Raw genomic sequence first — 27,285 nt, forward strand, 5'->3', positions numbered from 1 at the left:
ATCACTTCATGGCAAAAAGATGGGGAAACAGTGAAAACAGTGGCAGACTTTATTTTGGGGGGCTCCAAACTCACTGCAGATGGTGACTGCAGCCATGAAATTAAGACGCTTGCTCCTTGGAAGAAAACCTATGACCAACCTAGACTGTATAAAAAAAGCAGAGACATTACTTTGTCAACAAAGGTCCGTCTAGTCAAGGCCATAGTTTTCCAGTAATTATGTATGGATGTGAGAGTTGGACTATAAAGAAAGCTGAGTGCCAAAGAATTGATGCTTTTGAACTTGGTGTTGGAGAAGACTCTTGAAAGTCCCTTGGACTGCAAGGAGATCCAACCAACCCATCCTAAAGAAAATCAGTCCTGAACATTCATTGGAAGGACTGATGTTGAAGCTGAAACTCCAATACTCTGGCCACCTGATGTGAAGAGCTGACTCATTTGAAAAGACCCTGATGCTGGGCAAGACTGAAGGAGGGAGGAGAAGGAGATGACAGAGGATGAGATGGTTGGATGGCATCACCAACTCAATGGACACGAGTTTGAGTAAGCTCCAGGAGTTGGTGATGGACAGGGAAGCCTTGTGTGCTGCAGACCATGGGGTCACAAAGAGTCGAACACAACTAAGCAACTGAACTGACTGAATTTTTACATGTACAATTTGTTAGTTGTTTTGTTTACTTTTGAATAATAAAAAAAGTTGGCAAGCCTTAATACTACCTGCTAAGTGAGCCAAGTCTGTGGCCTGTGTTCATAAACCATTAATCTAATCCAGAAGTTTTCAATGGGGGACAACTGTGCCATCCAGAGGATGCTGGGTAATATCTGGAGACATTTTTGGTTGTGACAAATTGGAGGGAAGGGGTTGCAACTGGTATCTAGTTGGTAGAGGCTGAGGATGCTGCTGCAATATATTCATTCTACAATAAAAGGGCAGACCCCACAGCAAGAATTGTTTTGCCGAAAATGTCAATAGTAGTGAGGCTGAAAACTGTGATCTAGTCCCAAACTGTATAAATGAGAAAAATGAGACCCAGAATAATTAAATGACTTTTCATTGTATTTTTAAAAACTTAGTCTGATTTTAAATTAGACAATTCATTCGAGGATTCCAGAAATAGAACATATAACTTGAACAGACATTTATCCAAAAATATACAAGTAGCCAATAAGCACATGAAAAGATGCTCAACATCATTAGTCATTAGGGAAATGCAAATCAAAGCCACAATGAGATGTTATTAGTAGGATTACTATGATAACTATTGGAGAAGGAAAAAAGCAACCCACTCCAGTATTCTTGCCTGGAAAATACCATGTACAAAAGAACCTAGGGCTACTGTCCTTGGGGTCGCAAGAGTTGGACACAACCGAAGTGACTTAGCACACGGGATAACTATGACAATATTTTTTAATGGTAAGTGTTGGTGAGATAGTGGAGAAGTTAGAAATCTCATACATTGCTAGTGGGAACATAAAATGGTGCAGGCATTGTGGAAAGCAGTCTGGTACAAGAATTCAAGTACAGAATTACCATATGACACAACAATTCCACTGTTACATTAAAAGGATTAATCCGCGATAGCATGAATATCCTCCACCTCAAATATAGTATAAAGACTGTTGCGGACCTCTGTCCACAAGGCAGAAGAAAGAGATAGGCGGGAAGACCACCACGCCATATTCTAGACTTCATCTGAAATATATTCTGTACTTGATCTTCTTCTGTGAGTTTCAGCTCCTTTAAGTCTATCCAGTCTTGCTTCTAACTCCAGAGACCCAAACTCGTTCTCCCAAGTGTACAAGGACTAAGGAAACTCCCACTAGCTAGAAGTAGAAAGTAGAACGTGAAGTGGCTCAGTCGTGTCAGACTCTTTGCTACCCCATGGGCTGTAGCCCGCCAGGCTGCTTCGTCCATGGGATTTTCCAAGCAAGAATACTGGAGTGGGTTGCCATTTCCTTCTGCAGAGGATCTTCCCAAACCGGGGATGGAACCAGGATCTTCCGCACTGCAGGAAGGCTCTTTACCGTCTGAGCCACCAAGGAAACTCCCACTAGCCAAGCTGCCGAGAAATCACGATCCCTCTACAAGGTACGCAACAAACCCTTGAGGAAGATGAGCATCTCACTGCCTATGCTGCGTCGCAGGTACTCATTCTTCCGGCAGAGCAAAGTAGCTCGTTTTCCAATGGCAGCGCGCTACCAGGAAGGTACGCACCAGTGGGCGCCTGTGGTTGCCAGGAGACAGGCCAGCCACTTCCTCCAATCAGCACGCATCTCTTTGAGTCCAATCACAGACGCCAGAAGAGCGGTGGTCTGAGGTGAAAGGTCATACTGCTATTTGGCGGCCATTTCTCTTAAAGGCTTGTGTGGTTACTTCAGTCCCGAGGGTCGGACGAGAGTTGCGTCGGAGGCGCGTATCCTGCAGCATTTCCCCACTCCCGCAGCAGTAGTCGCGATGGTAAGGAGAAAGAGAACGACCAGAGTTGCGCGTGAGAGAGAGCGAGGCTCGCCGGGCCTCGTGGTTGTTTCGCGCGTTTCTCATTCATCCGCGTGAGGCGCCGCGGGCCCGGTGGCCGGCCCTTCTCCCCGCCCTGGTTGTGTGAGGCGCCCTCCCTCTTTCCGAAGCCCTGTCTTTCCCTCTGTAGGAGTGCTCCTGCCTCCTTCCTCTTGGTTTGAATCCGAGCCTGAGGTGTTCTTGCTGCCTAGGGCCCGGGGTTGGGGTAAAGATAATTCACGTTCCACTTTACACACTCCAAAATCCTGTTTCGTCCTGTGATGTTGAGAGGCCCCACAGCCCTTTGGAATACTGAGCCCAGCCTTTGAGTATTCTCAAGTAAATTTGTTCATTTAGCAAATGTTTACTGAGCGCCTGCTACCTGCCAGGGCCTGGGCTAGGTAAAGTTCTAGGTGCTTGGAATGTAGGGTGAAAAGTATTGATGCGGACCGTGCTCTAGGTTAACTCTGTCGGTATGGGAGAAAGACATTAATCAAATAACGATAAATGTGTACTCTCAAGTAATGTTAAGTGCTGAGAAGGGCGCATACAGGGTACTGTGAAGGTACGTTAGAAGGGTGGTTACGGTGTTCATCTCTTGGAGGAGGGATTTAACATGAAACCTAAGCGTTATGAGAATACAGCTCCTTAAAGAGCAGGAAGAAGTGTATCAACGCCCAGCTCAGGGATCAGGAGCACAGGCTCTAAGGCCGAAAGGAGAACCTGACCAGTTGAAAGAATTGAGAGCAGGCTACAGCCGCTCGCAAGGATAGAGGATCTGAGATAATAGGGTCGGGCAAGACCTCTTAGGCCTTATGAGGGGTTCTGGATTCTACTCCCAAGTGCATTGGGAAGCCATTGAAGCATTTGAAGCAGAGATAAGATAAAAGTAATACTTGCCTTGTGGCTGGTAAGTTGGAAAAAGACAAGAGTGAAAATTGGAGACCCACCGGAGATCACTGCGAATATGTTTATTCTAGAGGAGTTCAGTAGCCAGGTTTCTTGCTTCTTTTCCTCCTTTGAGCTGATGAGTGAGCAGATGAGGAAAGGAAATAAAGTCTGAATTGACTGGAGATACTATTGGTTTGCTGAATAAACAAGTTTAGGGATTGCCCATATGTAGCAAACACTACAAGTCAAAGAGCCAATCCCAGCTCTTGGAATTCGAAGTGAAAAGCTGTGGCGCATGATCTGCCCCCTGCCTCCTTCTGTGGCCTCACACAGAACTAATTCCTATGTCCCAGAGAGCACCTTATTGATTCACTATTCCCTCCTTTTACATAGGTAGCCCAGCCTGCCTAGATCAGCCCTTTTCCCTCTGGAAATACCTCTTATCCTTTAAAACAAAGGCACTAGTTATTTCAGGCCATCTTCCCTTTGCTTTTAACCGGAGATTGTTTGGTATCCTTGTAGGCAGCATATATCCTCTTACTACGTCGCAAAATAATTGTTTGTATGTTTTGACCCTCCCACTGTGGGCTTCATGAGAACGGGAACTGTCATCTGCTCTTTTCCCCATCTGCTCTTTTCCCTTTTCCTTTTTTGCCTTTAGCTTTGTTTCTTTGTGTCCTTGGAACAGTGAGTGATGTATATCAGGTATTCAGTGTTTCTTAAGTCAATAGTGAATACTTCTATAAGTTTTAATGGGTTGAAGATGAAATTGGCTGACTAGGTATTTTAATTTCTCTGAAGCTCTTCAACAAAAGTGAAAATTATGTAATAAAGTAAGAGGAAATCAAGAATGTGCTTCATTTGGACACCATAAAGTATTGGTGGTTTAATAAAGAAGAGAATTAATCAAATTGGGTTCTTTTTGTTGTTGTTCTTTATGCAGAGTTTGCCCCTCAACCCCAAGCCTTTCCTCAACGGATTAACAGGAAAGCCAGTAATGGTGAAGCTTAAATGGGGAATGGAGTACAAAGGCTACCTGGTGTCTGTAGATGGCTATATGAACATGCAGGTGAGCTGAAGAGTTAAAAAGATCATTAAGTTGTATTTATTTTTCTTCCCCTGACTCCTCAGAGGTTTAGTGTGACTTACAAAGATATAATTAATATAACTGACAAACATAAAGCAAAATTCAGGAATAAAGTCAAGGCCACGGAGGATGCTGTAACTTGATCACTATGTGTGAGATTGGGCACAGGTTTCACTCGTAGTGTTTACAAGTAAGAGCTCAGACATTTGGTTCACAGTGCCATAAGACAAATAAGTGTACAGAAAAAGCACAAATTTTTGCAGCACTTAGTTCTGAGAGAAACTTTTCAATTGAAGCCTTTTGATGAATGCTAAATGTATAACTTCAAAGTAATTTGATAAAAGCAATTCTTGAGGGAGAAAACACCGACTAAAGGAATTGATGAACTGACTATGTGTCTGTTAAATCGGCTACTGTAAATGTTTCAGCCAGGTTTTATACTTTGTGGTTAATTGTGATTAAAAAATGTATAATGTAAAATTTACCATTTTAATCATTTTCAAGTGTGCAACTCAGCAGCATTAACTACATTCACACTTTTGTGCATCCATCACCATTATCCATTTCAAGAGCTTTTTCATCATCCCAAAGTGAAACTCTATGCCCATCAAACAAGAACTTCCCATTCCCTCTGCCTCCTGGTAAACATTATTCTTTTTGTCTTTATTAGAGGTACTTCATATAAGTGGAATCTTACAATATTTGTCCTTTTGTATCTGGCTTATTTCATTTGGCATGGTGTTTCTAGGGTCCATCCATGTTGTAGCATGTATCAGAATTTCATCCCTTTTCATGGTTGAAGTAATGTTCCATTGTGTGTAGCAGTCCCTTAGTATCCTTGGGGCATTGGTTCCAGGACCTGCCTGGTATACTGAACTCCACAGATGCTTGGAGTCCATAGTTGGTTCTCCATATCGTGGTTCAACTTGTCCATGCAGTTGAAACCTGTATTGTTCAAGGGTTGACTGTATATACCTCATTTTACTCATTCTTCTGTTGCTGAATATTTGAATTGTTTCCACCTTTTGACTATTTGTGAATAATGCAGTGAACATAGGTGCACATGTATCAGTTAAGAATCTCTACTTTCAGTCTTTTTGGGTCTTATATCCAGAAGTGGAATTTCTGGATCATATGGTAATTCTTTAATTTTTTGAGGAACTGCCAGACTGTTTTCTATAGCAGCTGTACCATTTTACATTCCACCAGCAATGTATGAGGGATCCAATTTCTTAATATCCTCACCAACACTTGTTTTCTGTATTTAGAATAATAGTCATCCTAATAATGTGAAGTAGTATCTCATTGCTTTGATTTGCATCTCCTTAATGATCAGTGATGTTGAGACCTATTTATGTGCTTACTGGTTATTTACATATCTTGAAGAAAATGCCCATTCATGTCCTTCGGCCATTTTAAAATTTTTGTTGCTTAATTCTGGTAGTTTCCAGCCACTTTTTTTAAGAAAATATTTGAGGTTATATTTTCCTGAAGCACAGGTATTTATGTGACTGATTAATGACTGATGAATGAATTTTAAAGGGAACCTAGATAAGTGGTCAATCCAATCATGACTCCGTGTATTCTATACTGGTTATGTTTTTAGGTGAATTAAGGAAATGGCAACCCACTCCAGTACTCTTGCCTTGAAAATCCCATGGATAGAGGAGCTTGGTGCAGGCTACTATCCATGGGGTCGCAAAGTGTCGGGAACGACTGAGCAACTTCACTTTCACTAATAGGAGCACTGATAGGCTCAAAGCTGAGATTTTCTTTAATTTAGAGTTTACCACCTGAACAGACCATGCTCAGGTGCCCAAAGTTCCTGGAAAATTACCTAAGCAGTAATCGTTTACCAGAGCTATAGAAAAATTTGAAGACTATACCCATTGTGCTAAAAATGTTCCAGACATAGTGGTCATTAATTACATAAGTTTGTAAATATACTAAAAATCACTGACTTGTACACTTGAAGAGAATTTTATGGTATAAGAATGATATCTCATTAAAAGAAAGGAATAAAAAAATACCCACCAAATATTTGGTTTTAGAAGTAATGTAGCTTTCTAGTGAACCAGCAAGAGTTATAAAATGTATCTCCGAGTAACGAACCACATCGGTGATGCTTTTTTGAGTTTGTTCACTGGCACAGAATATACCAGTGAACAAAACAAAAGTTGCTCTCCTTAAGTTTATGCTTTAGTGATGGAAGATGGTTATATAGTGTGATATCAGGTAATGGTAGATGCTTTGAAGAAAGGGAAAGCAGAAATGGAATAGAGTGACAAGAGTGTACAGTATTAGAAGGGTGAAGAATATCTGGTGGAAGTGAAAATCGCTCAGTCGTGTCCGACTCTTTGACCCCGTGGACTATAGGCCATGGAATTCTCTTAGCCAAGATACTGGAGTGGATGGCCTTTCCCTTCTTCAGGGGATCTTCCCAACCCAGGTATCGAACCCAGATTTCCCACATTGCAGGCGGATTCTTTACCAGCTGAGCCACAAGGGAAGCTCAAGAATACTGTAGTGGGTAGCCTGTTCTTTCTCCAGCAGATCTTCCTGATTGAGGAATCGAACCGAGATCTCCTGCATTGCAGGTGGATTCTTTCCCAACTGAGCTATCAAGGAAGCCCTTTCTGGGAAAGAGCATCCCCATTTGAGGGAACAGCAAATTGCAAAGGCTGTGTGACAGAAACATGCTTTTTCTGTTCTAGGCTTGGCAAGAAGGCCAGGGCAGAGTGAGTTAATAAGAAGTTGGAGTGGTAGTCATGGAACGCCTTTTAAGTGATAATAAGACTTTTGGATTTAATTAAAATGTGATAATATACAAACAGCTCATACAGCTCAATATTTAAAAAAAAAAAAAAATGGGCAGAATACCTAGACATTTCTCCAGAGAAAACATACAGATGGCTAACAGGCACATGAAAAGATGCTCAGCATCACTAATTATTAGAGAAATGCAAATCAGAACTACAATGAGGTATCACCTCACACCGGTCAGAATGGCCATCATTTAAAAGTCTACAAATGATAAATACTGGAGAGGGTGTAGAGAAAAGGGAAGCTTCCTACACTGTTGGTCAGGATGTAAATTGGTGCATCCTCTATAGAGAATAGTATGGAGGGTCCTTAAGCTAAAATATAGAGTTACCATATGATCCAGTAATCCCACTCCTGGGCATATATATCCAGAGAAAACTAATTCAAAAAGATACATGCACCACAGGGTTAAGTCTTAAAGAGGAAAATGCAGAATCTAAAAAAATGATACAAATGAACATGTTTACATAACAGACTCAGAGACATGGAAAACAAACCTTTGGTTACTAAAGGGAAGGATGAAGAGGGATAAATTGGGAATTTGGGATTAACAGATACACACTACTATATGTAAAATAGATAAACAAGGATTTCATGTATAGCACAGGGAACTAAAACTACCCTGTATCTTGTAGTAACCTATAATGGAAAAGAATCTGAAAAATGTAACTGAGTCATCTTGCTGTACACTCAAAACTAGCACAGTAATGTAAATCAGCTATAGTTCAACTTAAAAAAAAATGTGGTAGAAGGCCTTTGAAGCATCATTGTATATTTAGAAGCTAGTTAATGTTGGTGAACATCTGCTGGAAATAATCACTTAAAAGAAAAGCTGGTTGATCTTTTGCATAGAAAACTAATTGTCAGCAGTAATTTCAGGCAAAACCATATCCTCTTTGAGGTTATTTTTGTTGTCTAGGAGAAGGAATAGTATCCAGTAGCATTATTAATTCATTAATGTGTTTTAACTGCTTTAACTAATATCCTTTCTAAGCCCTGTTTTTCTTTCCCTTTGCCCACTTACCTAGTTAATGATCGAAATTTGCCTGTTTCCTTTCCTCTTCATTTCTTTTCTGAGTCCCAGTAGCACTGATTGTGATTTTTTTTAATTCACAAGTAGTTTATTAACTATATGTAGAAGGAAAGCTAAACATTTTGATGTAAAGTTAGAAATAATAGAGTTCTCTAAAGTAACCATAAAGGTCACTCTTAATTATTTAACCTCTTCTTAAGAACTTTTTTTTTTCCTGTTTGTTAGCACATATTAAAAAAAAATTCTTATTCAGTTTTTTAGTTTGGTTGTCAAATAATATAAGAGTATTTGGCATTTTAATCATAGTTTTTATACCCATTGGGTTCCTCAGTATGATTGATACAATGTTGTTACTCCAAGAAGAGTTACTGTCTAGTTCTTTAGAATTATTCAGGCTTATTCATAAATTGGAGACTTCTTGACATGTTAATGTTTAATAGAAATATACATTACTGAGAGATTTTAAAAATTGTGTTGAAACAAGCTTTATTATATATTAGTTCTACATCCATCAATGTTAACTTAATGTTTGACATGAAACCAAAAAGGATTACAGTAGTATTGGAAAGCTAATCTAATTATTGTAGATAAATGTACATCATTGGTACAGAAGGGTCTCAATTAATAAGTTCTCTCACCAGTATTAGGTATATAATACTGTTTTCCTCTGGTATGATAATACATTTTCTTCTTATTTGAAGCTTGCAAACACAGAAGAATACATAGATGGAGCATTGTCTGGACATCTGGGTGAAGTTTTAATAAGGTAACAATGTCAGTAGTATATATAAGGAGTTGGTGATGAGCATTAGAAATACATGTTTAAATAAACTTGGTGCCTTAGTCTCAGGCTTGTTTTTTTTCTACTATTAATTTAGAATAATATGCTACAACTAGACTTCAAGAGGCTTGAAATTTTTAAACTTGTCAAAGCAGATTTAAATACTTTGGAGCTGTTCACTCTTAAGGTTATCCTAGTGTGGCTATTAAACTTTGTAGCTCTTAACTGTGCCTTTTTCAGTGGTTTTCGTTGCAAGAACTTGATTTTTGGGTGGGTCTGTCTGCTGTTAGGTATTTGTATTATACTTACATTCTAGAACTAGGTTCACACCTCTAAATTCTAGTCATTTTAACAACCACATTGTATAAAAATAGTACCATGTGCTCTATAACAACCAAAGGTAAATATTTTTAAAAGAGAAATGTGTTGTAATTTTAGCATTAATATTTTTGTAATGAAAAAAGTCTAGTATTAGTAATAATTCAGATCTTACATGGTTTCTTGTTGAAACAACAAAATGGTGTCTTTCTGTTTACAGGTGTAATAATGTGCTTTATATCAGGGGTGTTGAAGAAGAAGAAGAAGATGGGGAAATGAGAGAATAGCATCTTTTGGGGGGAATTTTTTTATATATATTTGTAGACAATAAAAATCTGTTTGGTTTTCAGTTTGACTGTGAGCGGCTATTCATATTCAGATACTTACTTGCATATTCAGATGAAACAGTTCAACGATTATTGACAGAACTAATGCTTTAAAAGCCACCCAACTTTATTCAAGTTTGTTTTCATGTAAACCCAATGCTGTATTTTTTTCCTATGAGAGAAATTTATTTATATGCTTTATAAATGTTTGTGAAAGTGAATTTCAGCCCTTGAAATTGTATATTAACCGAGACCTTTTAAAGTTATTTTTGAGCCACTTTTGACATATATAAAGTTAAATATTTTCTTAGAATTCATATAGATTGTGTTATTTTACTCAGTAGTCAATAAATTACACATTAACACCATATCAGCATAAGCTAAATGATATATACATTACAGCTAAAATTGAAACACCACCTGAAAATTAAAATAGTTTTGAGTATAGAACACAACAGAAATTGTGAAATCAAATGTAGGCTAAAGGCATATGGTTTGTTCACATAAGAGAATTAAGTTTTCTGAACAGAACACCTTAATATGAATTAGAAATCAGTCTCAAGGTTGGTCATGTTCAGACCACATAATCTAGTGGTTTTAAGTTTTAAACTCCTCAAGGTCAGTATTTTAGAGTTGTACATTGTTAAAATGTATACTTCATGGTGATAAAACGTATATTATGAACTTTCCTGTGGATCAGTTGAAAAAAATTACTTAAAGTCTCATGTTGTCAGAATGCCATTATTGTTCTTAAATGGTCATTCGCCATATAGTTACGTTAACAAAGTAGCTGTGGATGTGTATCCCCAACTGGGACAACAGAAGGTATAAATGTTTAGCTGTATACAATAATGGTTAGGATATGGATAATAAAAGTCTTCAACAAAATAATGTAATTCTCATTTCCAGTCATAAGGGTCTTTTAGAATAAGGGCCTGTCTTCTGAAATTGGTTAGGCCTGTATGTGTGGCAGAATATTGCCATGACTGAAAAGCAAAATCTACAGAATATGCCTAAGGCATTCTGGTAATAAATGTCTTACTGCTCCTGTTCAAGTGAAAAAATACTCTTCCTCCAGGGATTTCGTTCTTGTATCCTTGACTGAAAGTAGTTCATGTTTGTTACCAGATGGAGGTTTTGAACGGTAGGTAAGTTGTCTTCCCTGCTGAAACAAAAGAAAAAACACAATATTTTTCATGTAACCATCATCTATTGAAGTATAACCCCAGAATACTAATTATTAACTTGATTTTCCCAAAGAATAATATAGTTTAAAATAATTCCAGTTACAAAGAGATTGATGACTAATGGATGTGCAAACGCAGGCAGAGTTAAGTAGTAAATGGAGTACCATGGTATGCAGAAGACAGAGCAGGTAGGTGTTATGGGGAAATGGGAGGGTGTAGATAAAGTCATCAAACAGCTTGTGTTTGAGATATGGTAAGCCATGTTTGAGGCCAACACTTCATTTCTCAGTCACTACCAGTAGGAGGAGTAGCTAGTTTCTCTGCTTAGAAGTGATACTTTCCTCTGAGCAACAGTTAACCAGCATTTAAAATCCTGTTAAACAATAACTTGAGAAAACTACGTATTATCTTCTTGAGCACTCACAATCCTGTTGGCTTTTGGAGGTGTTCCAACCAGGAGAGGCTTAGGGACACCCTGAATCATACCTATTTATTCTCTCTGGGGCATATACTCAACTTAGGTCATACTAATTTTTCTCTTTGAATCTTTTCTCTCCCTTTTGTTTATTTATTTTTGTTTTGTCTTTATATCTGAATTTGTGTCAATTAAAAGGATAAAAAACTATTCTGTTGGACGTGAAATTTGATGGGACATCTCCATTGTGTCTCAAACGAGGCACCAACCGTGTGTGTGACCATCCCTGCATTGCAGTATATTTGACATTCCTGGCTCCCGGGAACTAAATAGCACTGGCAGTCCTCTCCTTCATTATAACAACAAAAATGTCCTTGGAGGACCAGAATCCTTGAATTCCTTTTCTAATGTCAGATTCCCTTACCTCCCCACCCTGCACCAATCTCCTTTGATAACCTTGGTTATTAATTTCTGCCTGAGAACATTGCCAGCAGTGAAGTGTTCTGAGTAAAAACCTCTTTCAGAGGTCTTCATATATTGTTGACTTAGCTTTTTTTTTCAGTTTTCCTCCAGATTCAGTTTGCATTCTCATTTTTAGTCTGTTAACTCAGTAAGCATTTATTGACTGTCCATTGTGTGCCAGGCATTGGGGATACAAAGGTCATAACTCATTATTGGTCACTTTAACTTGGTGAGCTAAGTAAATAATAGTTTATACATGTAGCAGGGTGTTAACTAGCTAATTATCTCTTGGAAGAAGAGGACAAGTCAGATCTTCATAGGCAGAGTTGAACTAGGTAAGTACAGATTCTTTTAAAAAATAAACACTAATTTAAATGAAAATAATTAAACATAGTACATACAGCTACCGTACTTCAGAGCTTTTAAGTACTTCAGTGGCTGGTTGTGAGGTGCATAATATGCGTTAGCTATGACTGGTTAGAATCAGTGTCCACATTAGTTCTGCAGATAACTATGAAATTGCCTCCCTACAATATGATTTCAGACTCAAACTCAAAGCAGGAAGAGAGGCATAGAGAAACAAAAGGCCCTTTATACCCAGGGTGAGTAATAGACCACATGTACTTGGAGACTGCCCCATCCTAAACTTCTTATTGAACAGGTAATCTTCAAATATGAAGAACCTTGCCTTCTGCTTAGATTCTGCTGCTAAATCTGAAGTGACTCTGGGTAAATTATTTTAACTTCAGCTATAAATCTCATTATTTTCACAATGTGAGGATTAAAACACTCAGTTATATATAATCCACTATTATTGTATTTCTCTAGTTTCATGTACCTGGAGCTAAAGAGGCAAGGGAGAAGTTTTCTTTACAAAAAGTGAGTTTAATGGAAAACTGTAGACCCAATAGTTTGAATTATTCTAAAAATAACAAGGAACCAGAGAGATCAGTTGAAACTATCAGCAGACTTACTGAAGTTTAACCTGAATAAATGAGATGAGTTAGGTATTTTGTTTTTACATTATAGGAGCCGTGACACATTGATGTAGCTGGACCTATTAATATTAGCAATAAAACACAGACCTTCTTTTTCTTTGGTTGTGCTACTGCTCTTTCCAGGGCAGCTTTTAGCCTTTCTTCCTGGTGTTTCTGTTTCTCTCTCATTTTCTCTTCACGCAACCTGTCAAAAGAAGAAGACATTGTTCTAACTATAAATTCCAGTCAAAAAGATCTACATCAATACTATTTGATAAAGAATTACCTAAATATTGTTAAGTCTCCTTTAAGGTTAAATGAAAATAATACTTCATCTTCCCACATTATTGTGGGTTTTGAATATTCAAGTGAAATTTCAACAACAAACCCTGTTTATGTTGAAATGGGAAGAAAGTGCATGTCACTGTTTTGGAAGAAGCAAAATCTACCCAGATCTTGGTCCAAAACAAGCACCTCAACAGAGCCCTCATCATTTCATTTACAGTTCAGTACTATTAATCTGTATGATGGCCACTTGAATTATTGATAGTTTCCAGTTATTTTCCCCTCTTTTTAAACCTTTTTATTGAAGTATAACATGCAGAAAAGTATACAAGTCACAAGTGTATAGTTCAATTGATAACCACAAAAATATATTTTCCAATAAATCTCTTTGAATGTTATCCTCAAATTAAGGCCAAGAAATACTATTTGTCTTTGTTCTCTTTAGGGTTGTTGTGAGGATAAAATTAAATGAGATATGCACACTGTCTAGTCCACTGCCTATTGCAGAATAACCACTTGCCAAGAGACTATTTTACGGATGTATATAATTATCAATGTAATAGTCACTGAACATTTTTAATGCAAAATTAGGTATTCTCTTAGATGCCTCCAAACCATGGGGGAAAATCCACTAAAATTCTTTTGATCGAAATGATAATTGGGATTAGGTTCATATATTAATCTCACTGCTAGAAATAGTTGTAATTATATGTTAGTGAGACTATATTTTCTACTGTAAAAAGTGCAAATGTTCTTAGTGTAAGTGAAAGGTCATCTTGTGGAAGGAGTAATTTCTCACAATTTCTTTAAAATGTGTTTCATATTCAACAAAATCTCATCAGGATCATCTCAATATATTCTAGTCTTTGTTTTTATGTGGGGGGAACAATATCCCCACACCCCAGTAAAGTGGTAAGCAATAACAAAGCATCTAATATGAATGTCTGCTATTAGAGTACTTTCTGTATGCCAAGCATGCTGTAGTGCTTTTACATGGATTATTTAATTCAATCCTCACAACAACTGTATGAGAGAAGTGCCATTATTGCCATTTTACAGGTAAGGAAACTTATACCTGTTGACAGTTAGGAACCAAGGAAAAACCCTCACTATCTAGCTCTTTCAAACAATTTCTTCACAGATTAAATCTCCCTGTAGTTTTCCAATTAAGGAAATTCTAGTCTTAGGCCCTTTCACCATAAGTATGATTCTCCTTCCACATGATAATCCTTTGAATATTATAAGTAGGGAATATTCACTCTGAAAATTCACTTTTTTTCAGACTGGAAGGACCCCTTGCTCATCTGAAACTTGTCATTTGTCCCTGGTGAACTCTTTCCTTCACAGTGCTCATTTTATCATTGGTAATGACATTTATTTCATAAGAATATTGATGAATGTATCTCCATACTAAATAATAGGTCTGTGAGGACAGCAGGTCTGAGTTTGATTCCAGTGTCTGTATCGCATATAATAGAGACTTGCCATATAACAGACTTGCCTAATATTTAAGTCTTTTATTACATGTATATCATAAGACAGTGACTGTACCTTTGCCGTCGTTCTTTCTGTTTCATCCTCTCAATTGCCTCCACATTTTCTTTGGGAATGGAGTCAATGAGATCACTCAATTCTACCAGGCGAGTCTCTACTTTTACCAGCTTTTGAACTGGGTTGAGGCTTCCAACCTCAGCATCTCCAATGCAGACTTTGTATACTTGGTTAATTTTTTTACTAAGAGAGTCTATCAGTTTTTCCTGAGATTAAAAAGAAAAAGAGCAGAAAACATCTCATTACTATTTGCTTGTTCATTCAATAAATGTAAAATTCCCTTTTACTATATTGTAATAAAAGGCTTTTATTAATATGTTCTACGAAATACTTCCGTTTTTTAAAAGAAAAACTTTAATACAACATTAGAACAGTGAAAAAAACTGCAGCAGTCAATTTATGTCATAATTTATAGTCAGAGCAGGCTTCCCTGCTGGTTCAGGGAGAAAACTCGCCATAGTGTGGGAGACGTGGGTTCAATCCCTGGGTCTGGAAGATCCCCTGGAGAAGGGCATGGCAGCCCTCTCTAGTACTCTTGCATGGAGAATCCCAGTGAACAGAGGAGCCTGGTGGACTGCAATCCATGGGGTTGCAAAGAGTCAGACACGACTGACCGACTAAGCACAGCACATAGAGCATTACTATAATAACACCCTGGATTATTTCTCTAAAAATATTTCAGTCTAGGTATAAAATAATTTAATAGGATGCTTGAATGTTTTTGTGTATCATTGCCATTCAAGGAGACACTACATAAACATTTAAATCCTTTTTTTTTTCCCCACTCCAGTGCATTTCCTAGCAACAGTATGTGAACTCCCTTTTTTGTGCTTACTGTAATTACTGGCTTCCCTGGTGGCTCAGAGGTTAAAGCGTCTGCCTGCAATGCGGGAGACCTGGGTTCGATCCCTGGGTTGGGAAGATCCCCTGGAGAAGGAAATGGCAACCCACTCCAATATTCTTGTCTGGAGAATCCCATGGACAGAGCCTGGTGGGCTACAGTCCAAGGGGTCACAAAAAGTAACTATATGCATATGACACCACCCTTACGGCAGAAAGTGAAGAGGAACTAAAAAGCCTCTTGATGAAAGTAAAAGAGGAGAGTGAAAAAGTTGGCTTAAACCTCAACATTCAGAAAACGAAGATCATGGCATCCGGTCCCATCACTTCATGGCAAATAGATGGGGAAACAGTGGAAACAGTGTCGGACTTTATTTTGGGGGGCTCCAGAATCACTGCAGATGGTGATTGCAGCCATGAAATTAAAAGACGCTTACTCCTTGGAAGAAAAGTTAAGAGCAACCTAGATAGTATATTAAAAAGCAGAGACATTACTTTCCCGACTAAGGTCCGTCTAGTCAAGGCTATGGTTTTTCCAGTGGTCATGTATGGATGTGAGAGTTGGACTGTGAAGAAGGCTGAGCACCGAAGAATTGATGCTTTTGAACTGTGGTGTTGGAGAAGACTCTTGAGAGTCGCTTGGACTGCAAGGAGATCCAACCAGTCCATACTGAAGGAGATCAACCCTGGGATTTCTTTGGAAGGAATGATGCTAAAGCTGAAACTCCAGTACTTTGGCCACCTCATGTGAAGAGATGACTCGTTGGAAAAGACTTTGTTGCTGGGAGGGATTAGGGGCAGGAGAAGAAGGGGACGACAGAGGATGAGATGGCTGGATGGCATCACGGGCTCGATGGACGTGAGTCTGAGTGAACTCCGGGAGTTGGTGATGGACAGGGAGGCCTGGCGTGCTGCGATTCATGGGGTCGCAGAGAGTCGGACACGACTGAGCAACTGAACTGAACACTATAATGCTGTCTGACAGTTATTTGCATCCATGTCTTATTGTCCCTTATAGACTGTAAGCATCTGGAAGGCAGGAGCTATTTCTTTTGTTTATACTTATATCTGAAGTAGCACCTTGCATGTAACTATGCACTTAATAAATGTTTGCTGAATAAATGAATTCATTCTCTCAGAGGGGAAAAAAGTTACAAGCAAACAGCTTCCCAGGCTGGCTTACAAAACATTTTTGAGTTTTCATTCTCTCCATCTGGAAGTCATTCCAGTATTCTACTCTAAGCAAAGGCTTAGGCCACACCTTGCTGATCCCTGTACCTGGCCACTGCGCCGTTTTAACTGTTGGTAGAGATGTTCGAGCTTGTAGGTAACATGTTTCGGGACCGTAAGAAAACTCTTTCTGTGTTTCCACTGTATACCCGGCATTCGCAGATAAAAGGATCTCAATAAACTTCTGGGCAAAGTAAATCGTTCTCCTGGTAGAATCCTGCCCCTATTCCTGCTTCTGCACAATAAGATGAGAATCACCATAAAGCCAAGGACAAATAATACTCAAGATAGATGTGGCTCCAGGAGCCATGGGAAACCCCTCCTGAAACCACAGACTCATTACAGAGCTACCAACACTTAATTACAAATCAAGATCTGTTACCAATAGTTTACTTCAAACAGCTTGTCTCTCCCATCTAGTTTAACAAGCTTTCCGATGGTCCTATATACTATAAAGCCCCCTTTCTTTCCTCCTACAGTAACACTTACTGTAGTCCTATTTATATTCAAAATATGATTTTAGGAAGTTTGGAGAAATACCTATGAGATGAAAAAAAAAAAGTCCTCTGTTTGCCATAAAGCTCCTTTTTTCTCCCCCTGGGTCAGGAAGATCCCCTGGAGAAGGAAATGCCAACCCACTCCAGTATTCTTACATGGGAAAGAAAGTATGGACAAAGAAAGGATCCTGGCAGGCTACAGTCCATGGGATCGCAAAAAGAGTAGTGACTGATCAACAAGACAGACAAATTTATAGAGCGAGAAAGGAGAACAGAGGTTACCAGAAGCTGGAAGGAGGGAGAATGGGGAATTATTGTTTAATGGGTACAGAGTTTCTATTTGGGATGATGGAAAAGTCCTAAAATATTGGTGATGATTATGCAGCATTGCAAATATAATTAATGCCACTGAATTGTACATTTGAAATGGTTAAATGGTCAATTATGTATTTTTGAACCACAGTTTTTTTTTTAAGGTATAAAGACAGCATTGAAGAGCTGAAAGGTAGCTATCATCACCCTTTGTGCTCTAGCAGTGCACAACCCCATCCCTTCCTTCCTTGGTGTTACACCACATAAGAAATGTGGATTGTGACTGGAGCCATAAACAGGTTTGTTTTTGTAACCCTGTCTGCTTATGGGTAAGGGAGCACAGTCATCTCCTGATAGAGTCCCTTTAAATCTACCCCTGTTTGAAAATCAAGTTCATAACTATAATTGTGATATTAGTCTTATATATGAGTTTTGAATTTTTATTTCAAGATTTTACAAGGAAACCAATGCTGCTACTGCTGCTGCTAAGTCACTTCAGTCGTGTCCAACTCTGTGCGACCCCATAGACAGCAGCCCACCAGGCTCCCCCATCCCTGGGATTCTCTAGGCAAGAATACTGGAGTGAGTTGGCATTTCCTTCTCCAATGCATGAAAGTGAAAAGTCAAAGTGAAGTCGCTCAGTCATGTCCGACTCTGTGCAACCCCATAGACGGCCGCCCACCAGGCTCCCCCATCCCTGGGATTCTCTAGGCAAGAACACTGGAGTGGGTTGCCATTTCCTTCTCCAGTGCATGAAAGTGAAAAGTCAAAGTGAAGTCGCTCAGTCGTGTCCAACTCTTCGTGACCCCATGGACTGGAGCCCTACCAGGCTCCTCCGTCCATGGGATTTTCCAGGCAAGAGTGCTGGAGTGGGGTGCCATTGCCTTCTCCAAAACCAATGCTAGCTGGAGTTTATTATGGGTCTTAAAACTAGCTTGATCATTCATTCAACAAACATTTATGGAGCACCTGCTTTATGAGGTTGCTAAACTGAGCTGAAGAGAAGGGTAAGACAAGCTTTGCCCTAGTGTTTGCATCCAGCTGGGAGAGACCTGCATGCAAACAGGTAAGCACACTAGTCTGTGTCACAGGTGCTCTGGTGATAGATCTCTGCAGACCCCAAAGGGGCCACAACCTATTACAAGCTCAATGTTGGGAAGATACTCTATTCAGTGCTGATTCAGTGCTTCCTATCTTCATTATTTGCCCTTGAAATTAATACCAAAACGATCACAGGCAGTGAACTACTTCATATGTATAGTCATGTGTATACTGACTAAAACAAATATATTTATAGGTGGGGAAATCTCAGCATCATACTTGGTAGCCTTTTAAGAGTACCAATGATAATTGAATGTTTTCTATCTACTGTGTAAGTTGGCTATTACATATTGACAAGGTAATTTCCAAGCAGGTTTTCAGCCTCTGTCATCAACCTGGGACTTGTGGTTTGCTTTAATCCTCCTATTTCAATGCTTAAGACACAGGGAATGCAGAGTCTTATTATCATGAGCCAAAATAAAATTACTGCAGGCAAAGAATGATTACCTGAGCATCTGAGTTATATTCTCCAAAACTAAATAGCCTGGACCTTAATTCCAACTCTGCTGCTTTTTCTTCTTCTCTTACACAGTTGGCCTTGAGCAATTCCTTGTGTTCCAAAAGAAACTCTATGTTGGTATTTCTATTGCAAAGAAGAAAGAGATCCTTATCTGTAATTTATGATTCAGTGAAATAAACCATCAGTCAGGAGCTTCAACACTCCCTAGATCATGTGTCAACATCCTGTGTCTAGTAAGCCAAATAGAAGTTTATATTTTAAGATATTGACAAAGTACCTGCAACTTTTCAGGTTAAAAATAAGAAAAATAAATGCACAGATGCTTTTCAATGTCCATCAGAAAGTATTTTCCAACCCCTCTACTTTGAGTCCCCCAAATAGAAAAAGCAGTAGAATTGAGGTATCGGAAACCCAAGCCAGGTGACCTAGGATGTCACTGTTCTCAAACCTGACTGATAATCAGAATACCTGGGGAGCCACTGGGAAAAGTAGAGACTCCTGACTCCTTACTTAGAGCTTCTGATATAGATACCCTTTTCCTGTCCAACCATACCCACCCCATCCCCTCATATCATAGTGTCATGGTGGGGCACCGAATACTGAGGACTGGAAGTGAGGAGACAGGATTAAAAGACAGTAGCTTACTGGGTGGCTATAAGATTATAGTTTTAAGTTCTTCAATATGTCCCAAAGTTCAATGCTGTTTGACTTAACTATTTTAAAAGATTGACATCTTCTGGTGCAAATGGGTCTTCCTAAAAAGGTTCTGCACATTTTTACAATGAGTATTAGAGTAGGAAGGAATTTTTTGAGTCATCAAATCCAGCCCCCTTCCCAACAGAAATCCCTTTTATAATAGCTCTGATTTTGATAATGTACATTATAAAATGATATAATATTTAAGTCATGAAAAAACTTTTGCTGAGAGTTACAGCCAAGGAAAATGAGTTTATTAGCATTATCATCCAAAGCATGATTTGGTCAGCCAGATGACAGCGTAAAACTGCATTGAACAAAGAGTAAGGCAGTAGGTGACATTTTGATTCTTTATTACCTTCTATATTGTCTTTTATTCTTGCTAGCTAGGAAAATATTTTGACAAGTGAAAAGAATTAGGGGCTAAAACTAAAACCAGTCTATTCTGTGTAAATATAATTCCTACTTTTTACACTCTGCAGTGTAAACTATTATTATTAAAAATTCTTCCCTAAATCCAGGGAGACCACAAGGAAGGGCCACACATAAATGAAAGTGACTTCTTCTCTGATTAGAAATTGGTTAATAGAATGTCTACTTGTTTTTTACGACTTACATTTTATCCTGTATAACTTTTTCTCTTTTATTTACATCTTCAAGATTTTCATCTACATCTTGGGAATATTGTACCAAAGTAAGATTCTGCTCTTCCAGCTCTGTGAGGACTTGAAGTAACTCTTCAGGTTCTTTGAAATAAAGTTCTGGCTCCTAATCAATAATGAAGAATATAATTAATTCACTTAACGTACTACCTGTGCATATGTGACTTATCCAGGAAAAAACAGTGGAATAAAGGAATACTGTTCCGATTATAAGGGAGATATGGGCAAAGAGTGACAACAGCCTATTTCCATGTGAGAGCTGGCCGAAGCGAAGAGAACACTTTGGGTGTTGGGGGGAGATGAAGTTTATTAGAGAAGGGGAAAAGGAAGAAGAGAGTGAGGAAAAGAGAAAGAAGAGGGACGGAGCCGAGGGGGAGGCAAAAGCAGGAAAAAAGGAAAGGCAAGTTTCTAGGGAAAGACAAGAGAAGAAGTAGAATGAGAAAAGACAGGACTAAGTGAAGGTCATTTTCTCCCTACATTTTAATAATTTTCTATTTTCTAAAATTTTAAGTATAAGTTTATATCACTTTAAATAAATTTAATTTATAGCAAGATGACTTGGATATTTGTACCCCCACGTTCATCAAATTTATTGTAGCCAAGAAGTGGAAGCAACCTAAATGTGCATCAGTGCATTGATGGATGGATAAAGAAAATGTGGTCTATTCACCCTTAAAAAATAAGGAAACCCTATCATTTGCTACAATATGGATGAACCCGAAGAACATAAGGACATGAGACTAAATGAAATAAGCCACTCATGAGAAGACAAATGCTGCTTCCACTTTTACAAGGTATGTAAAGTAATCTAACTCTTAGAAATATAAAGTAGAATGTGGTTGCTAGGGGCTAGAGGGAGTAGGCATAGGGGAGTTGTGCAGTTGATGTATAGTTTCCGTTGTGCAAGATGAAAAAGTTCCAGGGGTCTGTTACATCAGCATGTTAATAGTTAATGCTGCAGGATCATACACTTACCGGTTAAGATGGTAAGTTGTGCTTTTTCCACACACACACACAAAGATGATTTGGATAAGGTATGTTATATATAGTATACAGTTAATGCTTTTAAGTGTTTTGTTCCTTTTCTGTGAGTTTCTGTGGTTGTATTTAGGGTGAGATTAGTTCACAGTCAGACCTGTGCCACAAAGAGCTGTTTTGTTGAAGCTCAATTTATCTCACAGTCCAGCTACCCAATATATCTCAAGCCCCAATAAAATGATAATCAGAAGGTGGTTATTTTCACAGGAAGATTGTAGATAATATATATCTCCTAAATTGTTACCTTCTAAAGGACACTTATTTATTAACTTATAATTTTTAAAAAATCTTTTGGCTGTGCCTCACAGCATCTAGGACCTTAGTTCCCCCAACCAGGATCGAGCCCATGCCCCTGCAGTGGAAGTGTAGAGTCTTAACCACTAAGCCGCCAGGGAAGTCGACATTTATTTTTCATTAAATGTCTGATGACAGACATGAACTATATATACAACTAGAGAACAGTAGCAAAAATCCTATTTTCGGGGATTTCCCTGGTGGTCCAGAGGCTAAGGCTCCATGCTGTCAATGCAGAGGGCCCAGGTTTGTTCCCTGATCAGTGAACTAGATCCCACATGCCACAACTAAAGACCCCGCATTCTGCAACTAAGACCTGGTGCAAACAAATAAATAAATTTTTAAAAATCATATTTTCTTTTGAAAGGTTGTGGAATATTTGGAACAGGACATTTTTATTTCAAAAGAAGAAATGAGCATCTATACTTTTCACCAAACAATATTTAAGTCAAGAGAAATAGTCTGGTTACCAGATCGTAGTCCATATCATCATCTAAAAAGAATTCCAAACTGTCTTCTGAACTGATACTCTCAGTTTGGCTGTAAAAGGAAAAGAAAATGCCTGATTTTTTTTTCTATCAACAGATTTGCTTTCATTACTACGTTATTTTTGGAACCTAAATGTAACCTAGTTCTTTTCAATAGCCTGTTTAGCCTTTTAGGGAATTGCAGGAATCCATGGATTCCACGAGTATGCAAAAGAAAATGAGATTCATTCCCAGACAAGGGTGACATATGCAAACAAAGAGACCATAAGGAAGAGTTGTACCACGTGGTACCAATTATTTGAGGTGCATCTGTAAAATATCTTCTGATCAGGCTGAGGAAATGTTGGTTGGGGAGTGGGGTGGGTGATGAGATACATACTTAAAGAATAGTTGTGTGGCTTGCAAGGTGGCTCTGAAAGAATCCTTTAAGAGCGATAAATTGAAAAAGATTGGAATGTTAAAAGGGCAGGGGCTAAGGAAGGAGTAAAGCAGCTGTTGCTGTGACCTAGGTAAGTAATGCTTGTAGTGATGGTGGAAAACAGTGGTTGGGGGTTGGGAGGAGAATCTAGAGACACGGGAAAGAAAAGAGTTCATGGGAACCAAGAATAGAAAGAGCTACTGGAGCACAAAGAGAAGAGACAAGATGACTTCAGCGTTTGTAGTCAGTAAGCCTGGAGTAATGGAGGTCACGCTAACTGGAAGGAAAACAGCTTTAAGGATAGGATAAGGACAAGATTGGGCTTCCCTGGTAGCTCAGCTAGTAAAGAATCCCCCCACAATGCAGGAGACCCAGGTTCGATTCCTGAGTCAGAAAGTTCCCCTGGAGAAAGGCATGACAACCCACTCCAGTATTCTTGCCTGGAGAATCCCCACAGACAGAGGAACCTGGTGGGCTAACAGTCCTTGGAGTCACAAAGAGTCGGACACGACTGAACGACTAAGCATAGCACAAGGACAAGATTAACATTTGCTTTGTTCATGCTGAGTTTGAAGGGACAAAATAAGCTACTTGGAGCTGCCCTTTAGCAATGGGAAATATGTTGTAGGAAAATTGAGAGGGTCGTAGAAGTCGAGGGGTACTTGGGAAACATCCACCATTCAGTCCACTCTTAGTGGATTCAGTAATATCATTTTCAAATCAATCTTCTCCCACCTCTCTGATACTGTGTTACCTTTTTGGTTCCTTTTCTTTGAAAGAGTCTGTTTCCTCAGCCTTCTTTCCTGTCTTTCTACCTATCCTCTGGGGCTGATCCTCATAGATTCAACCACTACTAACATACCAACTCCCACATCTCTGTCTCTCTTGAACTCTGGACTTCAGTGTCCAGCTTCCAACTGAACATGAGTATCCACTTGGGTGTCCCATAGAGATGTCCCATATGGGACATATGGGTGTCCCATAGAGAGCTCAGATGAATGCATCCAAAATCACACTCCTTATTTTCCTCTCAGGCCTGCTCCCCTTGCTGTGTTCCTAATACCTTTGAATGACAACACCACACATCCAGTTGCCACATGAGAAATTTGGGAGTTATCTGTGGCCACTCTTTTTACTGGGGGAAGCCTGTAGGTAGCATTTCCCTGATGTGTCCCACAGCCTCTCCTTCTTTGTTCCGGCTGCCACTGTCTGGCTGGGGGAGTTCATTATCTCTCATCTAATGAATTGTGACCACAGGTTCCTAACTGGCTCCTCTATGTCCAGTTTTTTTCCTGTCCATTCTGTTCTCTCAAATACTACCATCTCCAATTTTCTAAAATGTAAATCTGATTTGAGCCTTTGTCACATTCTTGCTAAAACATGTAAATCTGATTTGAGCTTCTGTCACATTCTTGCTAAAATGTTCAGTGACTCCCAGGCACTTGGAACAAAACACAGGCACCTTTGGGATGACCCCACTGCTTCCTTTTCATGAGACAATACCTAGTTACCCCTCCAGTCTTGTCCATGTACACCCTGCAGCCCAGCCATTCTGAACAGACCCAAACACTGCCACCCTCGTGCCAGGAGGCCCCTCCCTCTTCACTGACCCCTCGTCCTCTCACCAGACACAGCCTAGAGGCCATCTGATCTGGAGTGTGTCCACTGATCCTGCCCTTGCTTCTCCAGTCCCTCACCTCTTCTCTGGGCTGAGAGTCCTTCCTTTGCATGCCTGAGGCACCCTGATTGTCCTTCCAATGGCCTTATCTTGGTATAATGTAACTGACAAACTCCTTGTCTGTCTTCCTCACTAGACAGTAGGCTTGTTGAGAGCAAAGACTGTCTTTTTTTTTTATTCTGGCCCTATAGGGCACTCAGTAAATACGTGCTGAGTAAATGAAAAACTTAAGAAGCAGTGAACTTTCTGAGAAAGTGAGTGTGACGTCTGCATATTACTTTGTGCTTCAACATGGGGAATCCTTATGATGATGTTCTGTATTTGATTGTATCTTGACTGTACTGATGTCAATATCCTGTTCATGCTATCATACTACAATTTTGCAATAGATGTTACTATTGGGGGAAACTGGGTAAAGTATAGTGAGACCTCTCTGTATTTTTTCTTGAAACTGCATGTGAATCTGTAATTCTCTCCAAGTGAAAATGTAATTAAAACACAACAAAACAGTGACTCTAAAATGCCACAGAAGTAGAATGACCGCAAGGCCCCTCGGAGCACAGTGTCTGTGTCGACTTTTGCCAGGATAATACACTGCTGGCCCAGATATCCATCCTGGACATCAATATATTTTCTTACAGCTCCTCTAGGGTAGCTAGGGGCTTCCCTGATAGCTCAGTTGGTAAAGAATCTGCCTGCAATGCAGGAGACCCCGGTTCAATTCCTGGGTCGGGAAGATCCACTGGAAAAGGGATAGGCTACCCACTCCAGTATTCTTGGGCTTCCCTTGTGGCTCAACTGGTAAAGAATCTGCCCACAATGTGTGAGACCTGGGTTCGATCCCTGGGTTGGGAAGATCCCCTGGGGAAGGGAAAGGTTACCACTCCATTATTCTGGCCTGGAGAATTCCATGGACTGTATAGTCTATGGAGTCGCAAAGAGTCAGACACGACTGAGCAACTTTCACTTCACTTCACTCCAGGGTAGCTAGGGTGGTGAACTACCACTTTCTGAAATATTGAATGTAAATGAGTCAATAATCAAGTAAGGGAAGAAACAAAAAGTGCTTTCTAGTCCTATAGCAGCAATTTTGAATGCCACGGTAAATTTGCAAACACATGAGTCAGCAGAGTAGATCGAAAACAACTGGGCAGTGGATTCTGAGCGGCAAAGACCCAAGAGGCAGGGTGTGGGTGGTTTCTGCAAATAGCAGATGTAGGCCCTCATCAAAGGATGCAGGAAGACCTGTGAGAACTTGGTCACCTGCCGAGCACATAGAAATGGCAACCACTACCTCCAGTATCTCTTATGGTGGGTATGGATATGTGGCACATATGTTGAAGAAAGGCTAAAAGAGATATTTGCTTATAAAAAAATACATTTACAAGAGAGGTAATCAATATGTACTGTACTTTGATAAGGATGATTTCTTTTCCTCTAGGTTGGGAGTGGTCCTCCTGCGTGATCTTGCTATTCAGAATGTCCAGGCGAAGTCCACATCATTGGTGATGGTGGAGGTAAAAAGAACATGTAATTAGGAATGAGTGCTTGCTGTTTGGTGAGAGGGATTCATTTTTCTGTACTGATATGCCCATTACTTAGAAACAGTCATATAGAAAATGGTGCTGTTTTATTCTACTGACTTTTGGTTCCAAGCATAAAATCAGAAATTGCTGTTCGGGGTAGGGATGGGTACATATTGTCTAAAACATGGCACAAATCAGGGACATAAATGGTGAATATAAATCACAGTTCTCTTTTTACCTAATCATACACATTTTTAATCACAGATTTTAAAAGATCAAGATATAAAATAAAAATGGTGGACTTTATTTATTACGAGTGTCTGGGTCTGACCATGGTCTGAACCTGAGAAGTGGGCAACTGGTCTTGGATCTCTGCAGCCACTGGCCCCCAGGTCATGCTTCCTCATGCCCGTGTTTTTGTGGCTTCCAGCCACCCTTCCTGCTGTTCCGTGTTGAGACTATAGCAGGCCTCACTCCCCAATCCCTCTACCTGGAAAGTCCCACTTATTCTTCCAATCCAGTTCAGATGTCACCTCCTCTTAAAGACTTTTCTGAATGCCTTAGGGAGAGATCACATTTTTGGTTTTTGCCCCCAGACCCCTCACCATCACTGCTGTATCATTTGTCCCATTACATTGTATTTGTATAGTTCCAGCATGCAGAACTATATCCTATTCATCTTTGTGTACTTGAAGTCTCGAAAAGTTGCTGATACATAGTATTCCTCCAGTATATCCAAGGTGAGTGGGGGAAGGAAAGAAAATGGACAAAGAACCAGTGGATTCTAGCACCACCGTAAATGAGCATCTTAAATTTTTAAGCTGATGCTGGAACACATATTACTAAAAATGTCTTGGGAAGGGATGCTATTCAAACTGAGTGACTCCTATTTTCAAGATTTTAAAGAGGAGAAAATATGGACCCCACCACCCACGTCCTCTACACTCCCCTCCCCTGCACCCTACTCCAGATCCTCTAACAGACAAAGTAGTATGTCTTAAATAATATGGGTCCACATTGGCCTCACACTCTGAAAGAGTCCACCTTTTCAATTAGCTGGCCAAGTGCACTTATGCCAGGGTTGTTTCTGGGCAGGCAAATTGTATGGTTGAGCTTTACTTCTACCACTAAATACCTCTGATGGTTGGCAGCAGGATAAAGGAGAAAGAGAGTCAGCTTGCCTGTGGGCGTTGAATGACTACAGGGCAGGGGTTAGGCAGGAGTTGAGGCTGAAAGTATCCTTAGAGTTGATTATGAGCATGGTAGAGCTTCCTCAGTCTTCCCAGTTACTTCCCTGAGTCACCGGCCAATGACAGTCACCTGGTTGCCATTGGCCTGGATTGTTGGGCCCTGGGAATTGGTCCATCAACGCCAGAGGGCAGGCTTGAACCAGAGGAATGAGGAGGCGCAGCCAAG

The 27,285-nt window shown here is 39.7% G+C and overlaps 2 protein-coding genes across 2 annotated transcripts in view; one reads left to right on the plus strand and one right to left on the minus strand.

Moving 5' to 3' along the window:
• The first annotated feature begins 2,336 nt into the window (after positions 1 to 2,336).
• Positions 2,337 to 10,603, plus strand: SNRPF (small nuclear ribonucleoprotein polypeptide F). The gene is made up of 4 exons (XM_068970346.1): positions 2,337 to 2,457; positions 4,328 to 4,453; positions 9,029 to 9,093; positions 9,647 to 10,603. Exons 1-4 carry the CDS (start codon positions 2,455 to 2,457, stop codon positions 9,711 to 9,713), a joined length of 261 nt encoding a protein of 86 aa, XP_068826447.1. The 5' UTR covers positions 2,337 to 2,454; the 3' UTR covers positions 9,714 to 10,603.
• CCDC38 (coiled-coil domain containing 38) overlaps positions 8,960 to 27,285 on the minus strand; it is a 29,539-nt gene continuing 11,213 nt past the window's right edge. The window contains exons 9-15 of the mRNA XM_068971473.1: positions 22,867 to 22,942; positions 22,230 to 22,299; positions 20,382 to 20,533; positions 19,057 to 19,192; positions 14,630 to 14,835; positions 12,902 to 12,998; positions 8,960 to 10,914 (exon numbers count right to left, since the gene is read on the minus strand). Of these exons, the coding sequence (XP_068827574.1) occupies positions 10,804 to 10,914; positions 12,902 to 12,998; positions 14,630 to 14,835; positions 19,057 to 19,192; positions 20,382 to 20,533; positions 22,230 to 22,299; positions 22,867 to 22,942 (848 nt within the window). The 3' untranslated portion in view covers positions 8,960 to 10,803. The remainder of the gene's footprint in view (positions 10,915 to 12,901; positions 12,999 to 14,629; positions 14,836 to 19,056; positions 19,193 to 20,381; positions 20,534 to 22,229; positions 22,300 to 22,866; positions 22,943 to 27,285) is intronic.

Source organism: Capricornis sumatraensis, chromosome 4 (genome assembly GCF_032405125.1).
Source record: "Capricornis sumatraensis isolate serow.1 chromosome 4, serow.2, whole genome shotgun sequence".
NCBI lineage: Eukaryota > Metazoa > Chordata > Mammalia > Artiodactyla > Bovidae > Capricornis > Capricornis sumatraensis.